The 16628-nt window shown below is 34.2% G+C and overlaps 1 protein-coding gene across 1 annotated transcript in view; it reads left to right on the forward strand.

Annotated features, from left to right (window-relative positions):
• The window catches only part of LOC113227117 (START domain-containing protein 10-like), a 38710-nt gene extending 33857 nt beyond the window's left edge, over positions 1–4853 (forward strand). Inside the window, exons 4-6 of the mRNA XM_026459995.1 lie at positions 1022–1141; positions 3551–3701; positions 4503–4853. Coding sequence (XP_026315780.1) covers positions 1022–1141; positions 3551–3701; positions 4503–4853 — 622 coding nt within the window. The remainder of the gene's footprint in view (positions 1–1021; positions 1142–3550; positions 3702–4502) is intronic.
• Positions 4854–16628: the final 11775 nt, after the last annotated feature.

Raw genomic sequence — 16628 nt, forward strand, 5'->3', positions numbered from 1 at the left:
GACTATTGAGCAAGTCGTTGGTTGGCGTCCTTCCTGAAAAATGATATTATTTCAGAGCGACAGTACGGTTATTTTTGAGCAAACAGATCGACCAAGGTTGCAGTTGAGCTGATGATTATGCTGATCTCGACGTACTTAGATACGAATAAGCCCTGCTTGGGTATGTTTCTTGACTTAGCCAAAGCGTTTGATACGGTGGCGGTATGAATTCAGAACAATTTGCTGATTTTGAAAGTCTCCTAAACAAAATTTGGTTGCTTTCACAAGACTAAAGCCTCAGCACTGACTAGTTTCCCCAACGTTGTCCTTCGTATATGTACTAATCAAAGACGAACGTTGTCAACATGTACATGTGAATGTATGCTGATAAGTGGTCGCTCAAAATGATGTACACTTCAATCGGCCAATCAGTTACATAGTACTGTATAGCCGCTTGGGCGGGCCTAATTTAAAATCATGCATCTCACACAATGTCAAACTCGAATAATCTTTATTCTTCGACATGCAGGTTTCATCATTTTTTTCTGTCTCCATCAGCGAGAGGTATTCCTACTAAATATTCACAAATGCCCATAACTTAGAAATTGATGTCTTAGGCTCCCGGTCTGTTACGAAAAACTCAAAACTAAAATAATCTGTATTTCATATATAAGCAATTTATATTTGGAATCGTCTCATTGATTAAACTCTACAACTCAATCGTAAGGCATTTTTCCCTGCCGAGAACGATTACGAAACTCTAAGGGCTACTCTTTGTAAATAAACATTTGTATACATTTAGCATTACAATATTTATTTTAAATAGGTTTAAGATCGAGACAACCTGCAAATGTTAAAGGAATCACTACCATGGACTTTTGTCATTTAAGTACGCAGAAGCTGTAAATAACCTTTAGTGTGAAGTTTTAGTTTCACTATAATTTTGTACCTCGTAAATGGCCTCGTAAATTTTGAACATTATTTAAGCACACACGATCTTTAAATTATTTATTTCTAGCAATATTTTTGTTTTATTTCTCAGGGCAATATCGTTGTTGACCGGCTTCGTGGTTCGTTCTCGGCCTCAGGGGAAGGGCAGCTGGCTAGGTTACGTCTCTCGCTCGGATCCCAGAGGAGCGCTGCCCGCTTGGCTAGTCAACAGGTATTGTAACTTTGATTAAAAATATGGCGAGTTGATACTGGTACTAATTCAAACAAATAAAAATCTCCTTCTGAAAGAGTTCGTCAGGTAAGAACTGCCACTTTGCCTATTTTTCCCGCCAAGCTGATAAGATATTAAGGTGTGAAGGGTAATGTGCAATTTTTTTTAGTAATAAATTCGAATCACCGAAAACTGATTAGGACACGCAGTATATAGGCCACCGTGGAAAAGGAACTCACTCAGAAAATGCAATAAGAATTGTAACAAACACAAATCCATGAATTACTGAAAACAATAAAAAACTTTACCAATGTGTACAATTATTTTAAATCTGAGAAATAAGTGTACTTGAAGGTGCCTACAGATTTGCTTGATTTTGACGGTCAGCGTGTGTAAGCAACAGACGATCGGCATCGTATTGTTTGTCAATCGACATGTGATCAGTCCCATATCTTTCTACATAAGTCGTGTTTGCAGTGCCCCTCCCTATCAACCTCTTGGTTATGCGGGAAGGGCACTATGACCTGTGCGAGCGAACCCGCACAGGGACCATCTGAGTCAGGTCCTAACCCCAGATCAGCCCCTTCAACCCCAGTACAGCACCCTCCTATTTTCCAGATAGGTACCGGAGCTGTAGTGTGAGCCACGCTCACTTCCTCACGCCGAATGAACAGCGTCTCTCTAGTTCCCAAATTCCTACGCAGCCGGAGGAACCTGAGGATGTCTAGCTTATCCTCCACTAGCTCTCCGGGCTAGTGCCGGAGATGTCAGGTAGCAGTGTCCTGCGACAATGTCCGGACTTAGGCTACGGACTTAAAGGGCAACTCACGCGACACGTGTGATCAGACAAAATAACATAAATGTGTTAGCAACAGATGATCGTCATCGTATTATTTATCGATCGACTTATGGAATTTAAATTTGGCGTCTGCCTACAAATTTATTAGATTTTAACCTTGATATTTATCAATCGTCAATAGGCGACTGTTACGATCTTCAAAAATCGAGCTAATCTGTAGACACCTGTTAACCGTCAAGGCACACTACATCAAAAATTGAAAAAATCTTACCTCAAGACTATGTAAAGTTGTAATAACTCTAACAGTCTAATTACCTACAGGCAGGCGGCCTCCGTTAGTGTTCATAGTTGAGAGGCTTTACAAGAATTTGAATGAATCGAGCTTATCGTATCGTTAGAACTGTTAGAATACAATGTAGCTATGTCCTGTAGCACAAAAATTTTACCTCCAATTTTGGCAAGTGAAGTGAGTAATGCTATATCTATGGAAAATGAAATTAGTCTCAAAGTTTAAAGTTTATTTTGTAGCCGTAGTGCTCCTTGTGAAAGAGTTCGTCCAGGGAAGTACTGCCACCAGTTTCAGCCGCCAAGCAGTAATGTGAGCATTACTGCGTTCCGGTTTTGAAGGGTAGGGGTGCTGGGTGGGTGTAATTTCAATTACACGCACATGGGACTTGGCAATTTATGTCTCAGGATGACGCATAGTGGCAGTGCCCCTCAGATCTGTGCGGTATAGTTCTGAGTGGCGCTGCAACTGTTATGAACAAGCGTGTCGTTTACCACCCACACGACTTGTTCATCACGCGACTTGCTATCAGAAATAAATACACCAGTATCCTAGGCTGCTAACAGATTGACTCCACGTTTGCAGTTAATGCGTGAAGTCGTAATCAACTTCAAAAATCTTTAGTGGACGCTGCGTGTTTACCTGCATAACGACGCTGTTAGGGGGTACCATAACATACTCCACCATGGCGGAAGCGACGACACGAGGCGCTGAGTTCGTGCGTGTAACATACACAGTCTTACAAAATAATCCTTAATTATCCTTATTTCTACAAAATAACCTTGAGTTGACTGAACCAAGGTTATCTTGTAGAATTCGTATAATTTTTTTTAATCTGTTGAATTTCATTTAATATAAGTAGGAAAATGTTTCTACAATATTAATGTGTCGTTGATATTGGGAAATGTTTATTGTAATATAAGGCACGCAATGTCATTGCCAACAATTGCGCCAAGGCACTGAACTTTTTGATATCCTAACAGTGGGAATTTTTTAGTGGGGACTTGTGGATATGTTTGCCGTATTAGAAGTTTGATTTATTCTCAGGTGCCAATCAATCTATTCGATTGTATCAAATGTTGTCATTTACAAAAAAAAGTGCGCATTTGATCTCCATTTCACATGATGCAAAGTGACGATGAGGTCAACGATGGAGCATACACACCTAAATAATGCTTATTAACTCTCGCCTTCGAAAGGTCCAAGTTATAGCGTTCAGAGAATATTTATTATGGAATTGTACACAAGCGAATTTATTAACGATCAAAACTACTTGTAAAATAAGTGAGATGTCGTTATTAAGATTTGCCTCTTTATTTTCTAGGGTAACAGCGCAATTGGCTCCTCGGTTAGTGCATCAGCTCCAAGCCGCAGCTCGGAAGTACCCGGGCTGGAAGGCTCTGACTGAACATCCCTACCACAAGCCCTGGCGACATCCCGAGCAGGTCCCGCCTTATCGGATTTCACTTGCTGATGTGAGTTTCGCACTTCTACCTAAAAAATAAATAAGATTCTAAAGTTCATGAATCTATACGAAATGTTCTCCATTATGTTTTCAATGACTCCGGTATTATTTTTGTTATGATAAATTTATGAATAAGTATTGTTAGATACTTGATCTAATTTATAAGCTTATTTAAGTCCTCAATTTTAAACGGTGTTTGTAAAACGTCCCGGGTTTTCCCTTTGTTTCGAAACGAAAGTATCTTATTAATAATGAAACCACTTTATTTTCATCCAGCCTGCGCAACTTCGTATCGATTCTTCAAAAAGGACCCTTTTGTAATTATCTGTAGAGGGGAAAACTAGTAAGAACTACACTGTTTCTTTATAAACTTCCGATTGATTAATATTTAGTAATCTGTATTCAATTTCTATTTATTTTGTTTCAGATTTTTTAGAATTGTAGAAAACATTCCTTTCAGCATTCTAGGTACTTAGTACTGACAGCAACAAATTTTTAATAAGTTTTATTTCTTTATATGATTCTTATTATCTAATTGTGTCCATTACCTGCATCGAGCACATGTGTATGATCACTTACTCGATGATTATCTGTTATCTTATGTTTTTAATGAAAAGTGGAATGGTTCTACCCTACAAAATGCTTCTTATAAAACTAAAAAAATACTTTGAATTATTTCTTACTCAACTGACACGTATCTACTTATAAATAATAATATAACTGAATATATACAATCCAAATACATAGACATCTGTCTGTGCTTTTTAGTTAAGAACCGTGCTATAAGATTTCTAATTTTTTTTCTTTTCAGTGTGTAGACCCTGATGCTCCACCACCGCCTCCAAAGCAGAAACCTGTCACTTCCAAAGCTAGACTCGAAGTACCAGCTCCTAAAGAAATCGAGAGTCATAGCGTTGAAGACCTAGGAGACATATCATCAGACTTTAGTGTAGAAGTCGAAGAAGAAGTCCCAAATCTACAAGACCCTATTAAGAAGAAAGGAAAGTTCTACAAACTTGTGAAATCTATGAAAAATAGAAGAAAAAGTGTGCAAGTAGCTAAGAGTGCTGATAATTTAATGGATGGAAAATCTGAAGAAAAAGAAAAGAAGAAAGGAATGAAGTTCCATCGTAGGTTTAGTCTTAGTAGACGGGATGACTGAATATTGAATGAGATTTTACAAGTGATTCTAGGTATTAGGGAATGTAATAATAATTTGAAATGGATACGTAGCTGAGGTCACAGTACCTACAACCATTGCGGTATAAAGATTTTCGATTGACTAGAAATTGGAAAACCATTCCACAAGATGAATCGATGATCTAGTGAATGGTTCGGTGAACTAACTAATTAATGACACAGTACCGTATCTCGTGGAACTCTAATGGAGTAATCTATTTAAGCTTTATTCCGGCTGATGATTCTACTATAGAATATACATATTATTTATTACTAAACCACTAGAGGTCACTTGTGAAATTTAATTACGGAAGTAAATATGGAAGATATGTTTTCCCTTCCCATTTTTGCCTCTGGGTCAGTCAAAAATTGTTTAATAATAATTATATCAAAATAAAATCAAATCTTTACTGTTAAAACGTAGATAGTCTTTGCCAAATGTAATATGTGAATTCAAAGCTTGTTTTGATGTTCAATTGTTCATATTGTACATATCGAAAATACATATACTTTCGGTATTGATTGCTATGCGAGTACAAGAGCGGTGATCTGGAAATTGTTAATGAATCGATGGCTTAATTTAAATTTTCTTAATTATTAAATATAACACGCTACTCGCCGGTTGAACGCTGCAGTAGAGGGATATTATACCATTTTGCATGTATTCGTATTTGTGTGATCAAAGTTGTGTTTCCTCGTTATTCCCAACTGACAGATTCCTTTAAGGAAAATGTGCATTAGTAATTAAAATGTATCTCCCCTTCACTGCAGTCAGTCAACTAAAAATACGCTGATCGTCTGGGGTTTTGCTTAACTTAATTAATTGAAGAAAACTAAAGCTAAAGGAGTTAAAAACTCACTGAATAGTACATGAATTTGGTATTTTACCTATTTGACCCTTTAATGGACAGTACATATATATATAGTACCGCACACAAAAATGTCAGTAGGTACTTTTCTTGCCGTAGTGCTTATATTGATTAAATATAGAATGTTCAATATAAATGGCGTTCAACAGATGGTGCAACGGATTCAACAAGATCAGCAACAAGCACGTAGAAAATTTCATGAGGTCCGCTGGTTCGTTCTGTGGCTTAGTTGGCACGTAAAAAACATCGTGATAATCAATAAAAACTAGAAAATTCTATTTGATATAATTATTAATAAAAAGATCAGAAAAAAGTCTTTCGATCTGGCCGGATTCGAACCGACGTCTCCTAGCAAACCGTGCTAGTCGCTATGCCAACTAAGCCACGAAATGAACCAGCGGACCTCACGAATTTTTCTATGTGCTCGTTGTCGGATCTTTGTATTTGGTTTTCAAAGATTTTAGCCGTAGCGCCATCTTTGAGAAATCTATGAAAGTATTTCATCACCCTTTAAGTTACATTTACAGCTTCCAGCCCATGTTAACTTCCATTTCATTTTATGATAGATTTAACTAAAATTAATTTAAAAAGCACGAAGGTCAACCAGAATCGCTGCAACAATGTTTCATTCCATTACGCCGTTCGTAGATGACACAGTGAACTCATTTACTAGATTACGCGTTGGAGGTCACGAGAAAATTATCACTTAGTGGCGACTAATGCTTAATTAATTTCCTTTCTAATACATTCTTCATTTTGTTTTCTGCCAGCCTTGGCTAGAGATGTCGCTATTAACTGTAATTAAATTTTTATTGAATGTCAGAATGCTTTACTACCATGATATTCAATTATGTTTTGTGAAATTACTCCACTAGTTTGTTCTAATTATTACGGCCGGATCGAAGGATTTGTTTTTCCAAGTATTCGATTTTTGTAAATTATAAATTATAACAAACTAGTGGAGCAGTTTCACAAAAAATAATCGAATATCGTAGTAGTAAAACATCGTAACATTCAATAAAAACTTGAAAATTATAATTGAATTTTGTCAGTACGTTGTTGATACTTCTCTATGGAGAAGCAGGTAGGCGGCAACTACTCAGAAAGTACTTGGAAATCGCACTGTAAAGTCCGTAGTTAGTTTTTTGAGATCTATATAGTGAAGCGGGGTACCTTGTACTATCATATTCTAATGTTTAATTTTACGGTAAACACCGTTTCAGTCCATGAACGGGTTAAAAAGATTTTCACTGTTGTAAAGTTATCATTTTTAATTGGTGCACATATAAAAAAGTGTTAGTGATAACTTAACGTCAAACTTTTTGCTTTGCTGAAAGGTTCCAGCAGCTGTTTTCTGTCTTACCATATCTCCTGAATTCTAGGCCCGGACTTCTCCTGCAGCTAGGCGGTACCTGCCGGTGGTCAAATTATTAATTTGATAGGTATTTCTGGAAGAATATTGTTATCCATATATGTCACTATGACGGTTGTTACCCTTTTGGCGAGTGGCGGCGTACCTATGTGTTTTCGCTTTAATTTCAAAAGCTGCCTCTTGCATTGTATTCTTAGCTATGGCAGCATGTTACAATGATGGTTGTTTTTGACGGAGAATGTGTTTTCGCCTTAATTTCAAAAGCTATCATCTCTATATCTATTTTACATTGTGTGGTTAGCTATGTTATTATATCGTAATTATGTATACTCACCGGAATGTAAAAGTATTACAAAGGCGTTGAAGTGACAAAATACCCTAACTGATGTATATATTTTGAGTTTTAAACTTTTATGAGCTATAACAATAATTCAGTTATTTTGTCATCTATATTATAGGTAAAGCCGGATTTACATTTGTCTGGCGTGTCGTGTGGTGACTCGTCAAAACGGTAAAGGTTTCATACACACATCACAGGCCGTCACATCAGTTTGCGACACACTAATATAAATCTAACCATATTAAATGTATGAAACCGATATCGTTCTGTCGCGTCACGACACGATACGTCAAACAAATGTAAATCCGGCTTAAGATCCATTTGTTTCGAACGAAAACCCACCCTTACCAACTTAAGAGCTTAAAATTAAATTAATATTTTAAATCCAGTTAAGTACAAGTGTGAATTAAAAATCGGTATAACCTCAAAAGAGAGAGATTGTTAGCAAACTTTAGTCATATTGTTAAGAACATAATAGTTCATTCTTTCTGAATTTATACGCTAGTGAAAAATAGATCGTCGAAGAACAAAGAGCCCTAAGTAATCTGAATAACCTATCTATCGATTGCTGTTATTTGTCAAAAAAGCGAACCATATCGCTGTAGGTAGAAAATTTGTTTGGATTTTGCGAGTTAATGTCCACGAGCAGTAAGCACCATCAAGCTGTGTTGTAAGGCTAATGAATTAACCTTGAAAAACGTCTATTAAATTGCCAGTTGCTAAGATTACGAAAACACTCATATCACATATTCATTGGCTCTGTTAAACACAAAGTGTATTTCCCAACGACGATGCATGTACTCGAGAGGTGCAATTCTAAAGTAAAAGTTGAAGTAGCTGAACATTTACGTAACTATGATAATCTTTTTGTATCTATTGTACACATGGTAAAAGATGTAAGAATACAGGAATTTTTAAATCACTAAATGCACATCTAAGAAAAGGAAACGTATGAACACCTGAACACTGTACTTGGTACTTGGTGTAACGGGCTGGTGTCCGCAACTCGACGTCAAGGCGCCTATTTTGCGTGTGGACCTGAACACTGTATATGGTAGTAAGATTAGGCAGAGCCAGTACGTAGGTACGTTGGTGTTAAAAAAAAAAGTAATTCAGTCTTTATAGCTTTAGGCTCAATTTATATTGCGACGGAACGGAGAGGACGCGAATGTTTGTAACATACGAATACGGAAATACGCGAGCATGCGTGAGAATTCCGCGGAAGATTTTGGCACGTATCTAGTTTGTGCGTTACACAATTGACCATAAAGTTAATTATGCTATGTTACAAAAATTCGCTTCCACTCTGTTCCGCCGCAATATAAATTGAGCATTAGTGGACGTTTATTCCATAATATTGTAGAATGGTGTACCTATTAATCGGTATGGCAATCCACTTAGTGACAGGCAAATATACTAAACGTTTTTTCGAGCATCGGCCAGGCGCTAATTTGTCATCATCGAACGTAATGGCGTGAACATCATTCAACCTAGTTTTTGTCACTAGAATTTTTTCTAGCATTGGTTATCATTTAGAAGAGCGTCAATGAAGCATAAAATGACAATGATGAAATCAGGAAAGGAGCAAACTGTTTCATGTATTCTTATTTCTTTTACCTGCTGCATACTACTAAGTGTTTATTTTGTAGTGCACATTTCCAATACTAAATCGAAGCAACTTTGATGATAATTATCAATATTATCATGTGCAATAATCAGCAGTGGTCGGAATAGGGTGTTCCAAATGCATATATCAAAATGTCTACATATAGATACAAGGAGTGACGTAGAGTGATTAAAACCACCAAATATTTATCGAGTTCTTAGGTTTTCGCGATTGTTACACATAGGAAATGAAACTATTTTTCCGGATTTAAATCACGTATATTTGTTTTTTCAAACAAACCGACGTTTCGGTGGACGTTTTGTTTGAAAATATAAATATACGCGATTTAAATCCGGAAAAATAGTTTCATTTCCTACACTAAATATTTATTAAAACTTAACTTTCGAAAATATATTTTTTTCATTGTAAGATAAAACTATTCACCTAGGGAGCTGAAATTGTATTTTAAAGTCATGTCAAGCCATGTAAAAAAACGCAGTATCTAGATAACTAACTTTTCACCGAAGTAAATGTCTTTTAAGAGCTACAAGCAATAACTTGTTTCAACTCAACTGTCATCACAATAATGTAAGAGGCCCAATTTGCAGCTAAGGAAGATGATAGTAACTTTGAATGCAATTAACCAGTAAGAAACAACTATCAAGTTACGGGATTAAAAAAATAAATTAAGTTTAGCACGATATGATAAAACACATTTCAAGTATTGTTTTCGCACGAATTCCCAAAAACAGTTACGTCCTCAATCTACTTTTTTTAAATAATTGTGTTGTAACCAATTAATCGCGGAATTTTACCGAAGCAATTCAATTTCACTTCAAAAAATGTTGGAGTTTAGATTTTGATAGAGATGCTAATGAATATTGGTATGATTGAAAATCAAATAATGATACATACAAATGATATAAATGATGAAATGATATTTGTATTTTGTGTATGATACAAATGATATTATTGATTTTGGATCATCTTCCGATGAAAGTTAATAAAAATTTAAAGTAAGAATTCTTTTTGTTTTTCTTCAGTATTTTGCTATTTAAATACAAGCTGTTCTCGTGAACACTGTTAATGTAACTACACTATAACAACAACAACAGGTTGTCATTTCATATGGTTACCGATATGTTTTGTTCAAATCCTTATTTACGTTACGGTGACAAGTGTCAAAAGGTGCCTGTTATTTTGTGCTGACTATAAATACTTTTGTATTTGCCCATGCAGTGAAAAGTGATTAATTAATGGTGGTATTAGCTATGTCATTCCTTGTATCTATATTATACATATTTATCGACTCATTTGGACCACTGATGATCAGTGATGACAATAATTAATCTGAAAGCATAAATGATTTTACTCGTGTGCAGTCTTGCTCTAGTTCATCTGCAAAGAACGTGTTATGATTTCAACAAGAAATAGCTCAAATAATATACTGATTACCAACATTTTATTTTGTACGGAGTATATTGACAAGACGTTTTTAATAGTCGAACATTCAGAGGATCTTTTTGGCGTTTCATAAAATAAAATGTGCTTAGCAAATTGCATACTCGAAGTTTTTCTATCTAAAGTACATAATCGGTACCTACTTAATACTTACCTTCTTATTATTCTTCGGAACACAATTGTTTTATGTAAAGTCTCTTTTTAGAATATTATTATTATAAGATTCAAATATATAGTCTTGTTTTTAATCTAGGTACGTTTACAAATAGCTGTTATTTACATACATAAAAATTAATATGAATAAAGGATTACGTATCTTATAATGACGTTCAAATGTTTTTAAATTTATTTTTTCCATTTAAATTATTTATACGCTGTAAACCTGTTTGTTCTACCGGCTCACACTTTGTAGTGGGGGGAATGATCAAAATATTACATAAGTGTTTTTAAACAATGTTTCGATTTATGTGTGTAATTGTTTCACCAGTAATCTGGTGTAACACTTACATAGCACATAAATAATAATAAAAAGTCAGAACGAGTTGCTCGTGTAAGGTGTCACTTAGTATCATAAAAAAAACTTTACTGTGTGGTACACTACTCGTATTCCGATTTCTATCAGGCAGTCCACTTGATACAAAGGTAAGTACTATCTATTAAATTATTTATTGTAGTTTTGTTGCTAAAAATCAATAACAGTTAAAATAATTGAAACCAAATGTCCGTCAATTCAAATTTTTCCAAAGTCCAAATTGTTGTGTACGACGTTAAGAAACAGAATCTTCATTTAATTGCTAACAACGCATATTACATAGAAAATAAGTAATAATGAATAGGGCATTTTTCCAAGAGGGGCTAAGTTCTCTGACTTCGTTGGTCGAATTTTGTTTCTTGATTTCAGGAAAAACATTAAGCGGGAAGGAAAAAGAATTCAAACTTACATAAAATTCCGTTAGTTGGGCAACTAGAATCTTAACAGTTAATGATATCGTCGCTGGAAAGCGATAATGCTGTAACCCGCAATACCTGCAAAAATGCTTTTTTTGCATATTCTTGTTCAGTTTTTTTTTCTGCTTCGATTGGTTTTTGATCTCATGTCTCTAAAATGAAAAATAAACTCTGGACAGGATAATTTTTCTAAAGCTTTTTTCTGATTAATTAAATTTTAAAACGATTTTTTTGCGAAATGTGCGTTAATTCACATCATCAAGAACACGTAATTAAATTTTTCTCTGATTTGCGTTCCCTAATATTAAAATTGTACCACTTACAGCAATACTCGGGTGTTGTTAAGTACGAACAATGTGATTTAAAGGTCCGAGTTTTAACAGTGCAATGAGTGTTAAGATATTTAAAAACAAATACAGAACTTCTCCTTACGTCATTTTATCCTTCCCTCGCTTAATGACACTTTTGCAATTGGCTTACACACAATTTTAATGTTACCAGTTTTGGTTTAAAAAATACTCTTCAAGAAATTAACATTTAAAGACCAAAAATGTGTTAAGGAGCTTTAATTCATTTACATCACTCTTAGAGTACCTTAAATTGACGGCATTAGTCGCACCTTCATACAAATTAACTTGAAAGTTATAGCATTATTTGGGGTCAAGACCTGAAAATCAAATTGTCGTAACCCATATAATCGTCATTAGTAGTAGGACTATTTGAAATCCGAGTTTATAGTTAAGAAGTCCTATTTTATTATAGGTTTATTTGCTAAATTTGGCACAAAAACTCGAACCATTTCAAGGTTATGATTTTTTTCGACTTTGCAATTTTTGTTTCGGCTCCAGTGAAAAGTTGAGTTTTTGAGTGTTACATCATTATTGATTTCCAGCGACGATATTTAATCTACCGAATTCAGCTACCACCGAAATAAGGATAATTTAAAAATCATAGTTTTTGTATAAAATATTATGAAAAAGGCATAAAAACGTTCAATTATCTACATAAACATTTACTAATATGACAAACTATGAAATTAATCTTAAAAAACTAAAATTTATATGAAACAAAAGCGACCGAAACAACGTAAGCAAATTTGACCTTATGACTAATAATTAATAGTAGTTTATGTGACTGTTACATAATAATAGGCGTTAAAATACGAGTGTGGGTTTAAAAACATCTCACGCGTGTTTTAATGCCTAATTATGTACCGTTACATAGACGCTTTATCTACACACATATTATAAGCTCTCTGTAATGTGTTCAGGGGGCCTACCATAACCTTTCAAAAAACAATCTTATTTCAATGTAAGCTTATAGTAAGCTTATTATAATATTACTCATATCCGTACCATGACAAACCTATCAACCAAGTAATGTATTATTGCTAAAGTGACTGGAAGAACGAATGATTTCCGAATATTGTCTGTTCCTTACTAAAAATAGGAAAGAAATAACGCTATATGAACTGTACATGGACGTATTATACAATTGTATAATTATTTTATAATTATTTTATAATTGTATAATTATTATAATTATTGTATAATACGTCCATGGAACTGTATAATGGCATCTCTTTCTTTTTTGATGTTCCGAATCGTCTTATAGTAGTATAATGTTAAAGTAGATACTTAATATTATTTACATTGAGAGAATTTTAACTGCCAAAAAAAGAAAAGTATATATAGTATGTAATAATGAAATCTATTAAAATTTCGTTGTTTTCAATTATTTTTCCACATTTTCATGAAGAAAAATAAATAAAACAGGCTGAGTCTTAATTGTCACATTGTGAATTCGGAATCATAGTCTAGTGTCAACTGTTAGTTTCGCCAAGGAACATATAGATGGCGCTGTCATAATTTTGCGAAGTAAACATCGCGTATTTTTATTTAATGAGACATTATTTCTTGTGTGCTATTAAAAAAAACCAGAATATTGAAGAGATATAAGTAAATAAATAAGTGTAACTTAACTTTTAATCATCACAAATCAATATTAAGACAATAAAACTGAAAATAATATTGTTTCCATTGCATCCGTGTAACTATTTTACGATTGCCAAATTTGGCATAAAGAGCAATATTACTTTAATGTTAAAGTCGCGTCATAGTACGAATTGAGGGAATGAATAGTCTCAAAGCTGCCAATAAAACATTATAGTTTTAAAATTATAATAAGCTTACTTTAAGGGCGTTATGGTACGAAAAGTCAATGAAAGGTTAAAGTAATATTGTTTTAAGAGGTTGTGGTAGGCCCCCAGGAACCGTATGTTACGACTGGCGAAATGGCGGCAAATAAAAACTTTTCTCACGCATGTCTTTTTTTTCTTATTTCCTGGCACTATGGCGTCCAGCCTTTGTCCCTTAGAGGATGGAAAAAAATAATAGAAAGGAGCTACCCTAACTACGGAATGAACGTGCATACCTATACAAAAATTGAACGAACAAATGGCGGATTTCTTTAGTGTCGTACCATAATCTATCAATAAGTCATTATCGACATGCAAACATTTAATTAAAGTAGATCGATATTCCATTTGGAAATATTTTAGGTTATTATGAGAATATCCGGGAATGTCACAAATTTGAATTTATTGTCTTGAATTTGCAGGAATCCTCAAATATTACGAAAAGTGAATTTGCACAGAAAAAAATAATATTTGTAATTTGAGAGTATATAAAAAAAACTTTGAAATATAAATCCAACAATACATTTCCAACCTCAAGATTCATATTTCCATAGAGAAATTTTTAAACAGATTCCAAATAGTGTAAGCTTTTTTGTATTCATGCATTGGTATAGAATTAATATCAGTGACTGATTTAAGCGAATCTTTAATACTTCCATTTAATTTTGGAAACGAGCTGTATACACGTTAGCGCTCGCCTTCACTGGGTCAGCTAGGCGAGTGACACCGAACAATGGCAAAGCAAGGTAAGGCTGTCATAGGCTGTCTATACGTTGGTATTGGCCTTCACCCGGCAACGTTAGACCAACATGGTCTTTGTATTGCTGGCTTTATAAAATAAGAATTTTTAGTAGTTAGAGTTGTCAGTTGGAAAAAATCGGAAACGAGTGGATAATTTTGTTTTCAGGAACTGAGAATGCCTAGTAAATGAGTCGTGTTTAATATTAAAAAAATATAAAATTATTTACCAATGAACCTAATGATGGAATTGCATTATCATGTAATCAGGCAACGTTTGACGGTACAATCGTGTTAGACAGGGATAAAAGAGTTATCAAAGATAATATAATATCAGCTATGGAAGGCTGAAATTGAAATAAAATAAAATTGAACATTGTTCCTTTAGAACTTTCATTAGGCATATTATATTCCTTAGCAAACTCATTATGAGCTTTCTGATTATAGCCTGTTCGTTGCTTTGGTGGGTCTTTAGGTTTTAAAAACACAGTTTTTTTGTAAGAAGATGATGGAGTAGCACTACGAGAAGCGGAAGTAAAGGAACTACGTGGTGGAGGTGTAGAAGCCAGAATATCAGCATAAGGCTTTGTCACTGCGGGATGAAATTTCTAAGCTTCAGAATAAGAAATACTATTTTGAGCCTTAGATACTTTTATACGCCTCTGCCTTTCATATTCTGGATATGACTTGCTAGTAGCAAATGAGACCCAGAACAGTGACAGTGCTGAGCGTCACCTTCATCTACAGAACATGTTTCACCTGAGTGATCCTACCCACACTTAAAACATCGAGGCTTAGAACGGCATTGCCTTTAGTACGTCCATACCGACAACAATTATAGCATTGAACAGTTTAAAGAAGATGTATAATTCTACTTGAAGAGCATTATAAAACATAAATATTCTTTTTGTAAAACTTGCCCATCAAAGGTAAAATTAAAAAAAGTAAAAATTAAAAAAGTAAAAAAGTAAAATTGTTTACTATTGCCATTTCATTTCGAATAAAACTTCATCTCGACTGATAATAGAATTGAGGTCCAATCAAATTGTTTTGTTTTTCAGAGATGTTCGAAATTTGAATGTAATAATAACATGTCGATGTTATTAAGAAGCAATAATAACATTTTCACAGAAAAGAATTTGTTCGAACAAAACAGTTTACTATAATTATTAATAAAAAGATCGAACATTCCTTCGATCTGGCACGGTAAGCACATTCGGTTCGAATCCGGCCGGATCGAAGGAACTTTTTCTGAGTGTTCGACCTTTGTATTAATAATTATAACAAACTAGTGGAGTAATTTCACAAAAAATAATTGAATATCAATTCAATAAAAATTTAAAAAGCAGTTTACCATTATGCTGGTCGTAATTTGCGGTTTTTGAACACATTATAGAGAGTTTATGATATGTGTGTAGATAAAGTTAGTTTTCAGTTTGGCTGTTCAGCTTTTTTCAATCAGATAAAGTATTTCCGTACAACTTTAAAAAAAATTTAGAACGCAATCTATAGCTTCAAAACATTGTAAGTCAATGCTTCAAAACATTGACTTGTAAGTCAATGCTTCAAAAGTAAAAATTTTTTTGGAACTTGCACAATTAATATCTTCCATTATTTTTTATACACGACGAGGTAATTCATGCAACTTCAAAATCTTTCCTTCCGCTTTTTCTTCGCATACATCTGTCTATCTTTTTCTTTAAACCTTTCATATATAATTGAATAGCTTTTTATGTTTGCGTTTCTTTCTAATTTTTCTTTTCTGTTTTGATTTTCCTTATTAATATTAGTAACATAAAATTATGAAAATTAATAATATTAACTAAACATTTATATAAAAAATCATATAAAATTGTTGCTTTTCAAAGAAAATATGGCTTCGATGGCAGTTTTTACCGACTTCCAAAATTTCACTATAAAATAAAAACGTCGTAACTTGCAATAATAGGTACTAATTCCAGCAGGTAACTGGAAAAGAGGCAAGTTTGGCCAATATGCGGTGCACTTGGTCATGGCCTTGACCGGGGGTTAGTCTACAGATACAGCTTTCACCAGACAATGATCGAAAGTACTCAATGGGGCATCCACAACCACTAGTATCGATCTGGATCAGTTGTTAGCAGAAACTGAGACTCCACATCTGAGAGCTTGGTGGCGCCACTGACAAGCTGGAGAACGTGTTCAGATCTTCAAAGCTCCATGCTGTTGATACGCACCATCCTTGTAC

Source organism: Hyposmocoma kahamanoa, unplaced genomic scaffold (genome assembly GCF_003589595.1).
Source record: "Hyposmocoma kahamanoa isolate Upper Pololo Valley unplaced genomic scaffold, ASM358959v1 202, whole genome shotgun sequence".
Lineage (NCBI taxonomy): Eukaryota > Metazoa > Arthropoda > Insecta > Lepidoptera > Cosmopterigidae > Hyposmocoma > Hyposmocoma kahamanoa.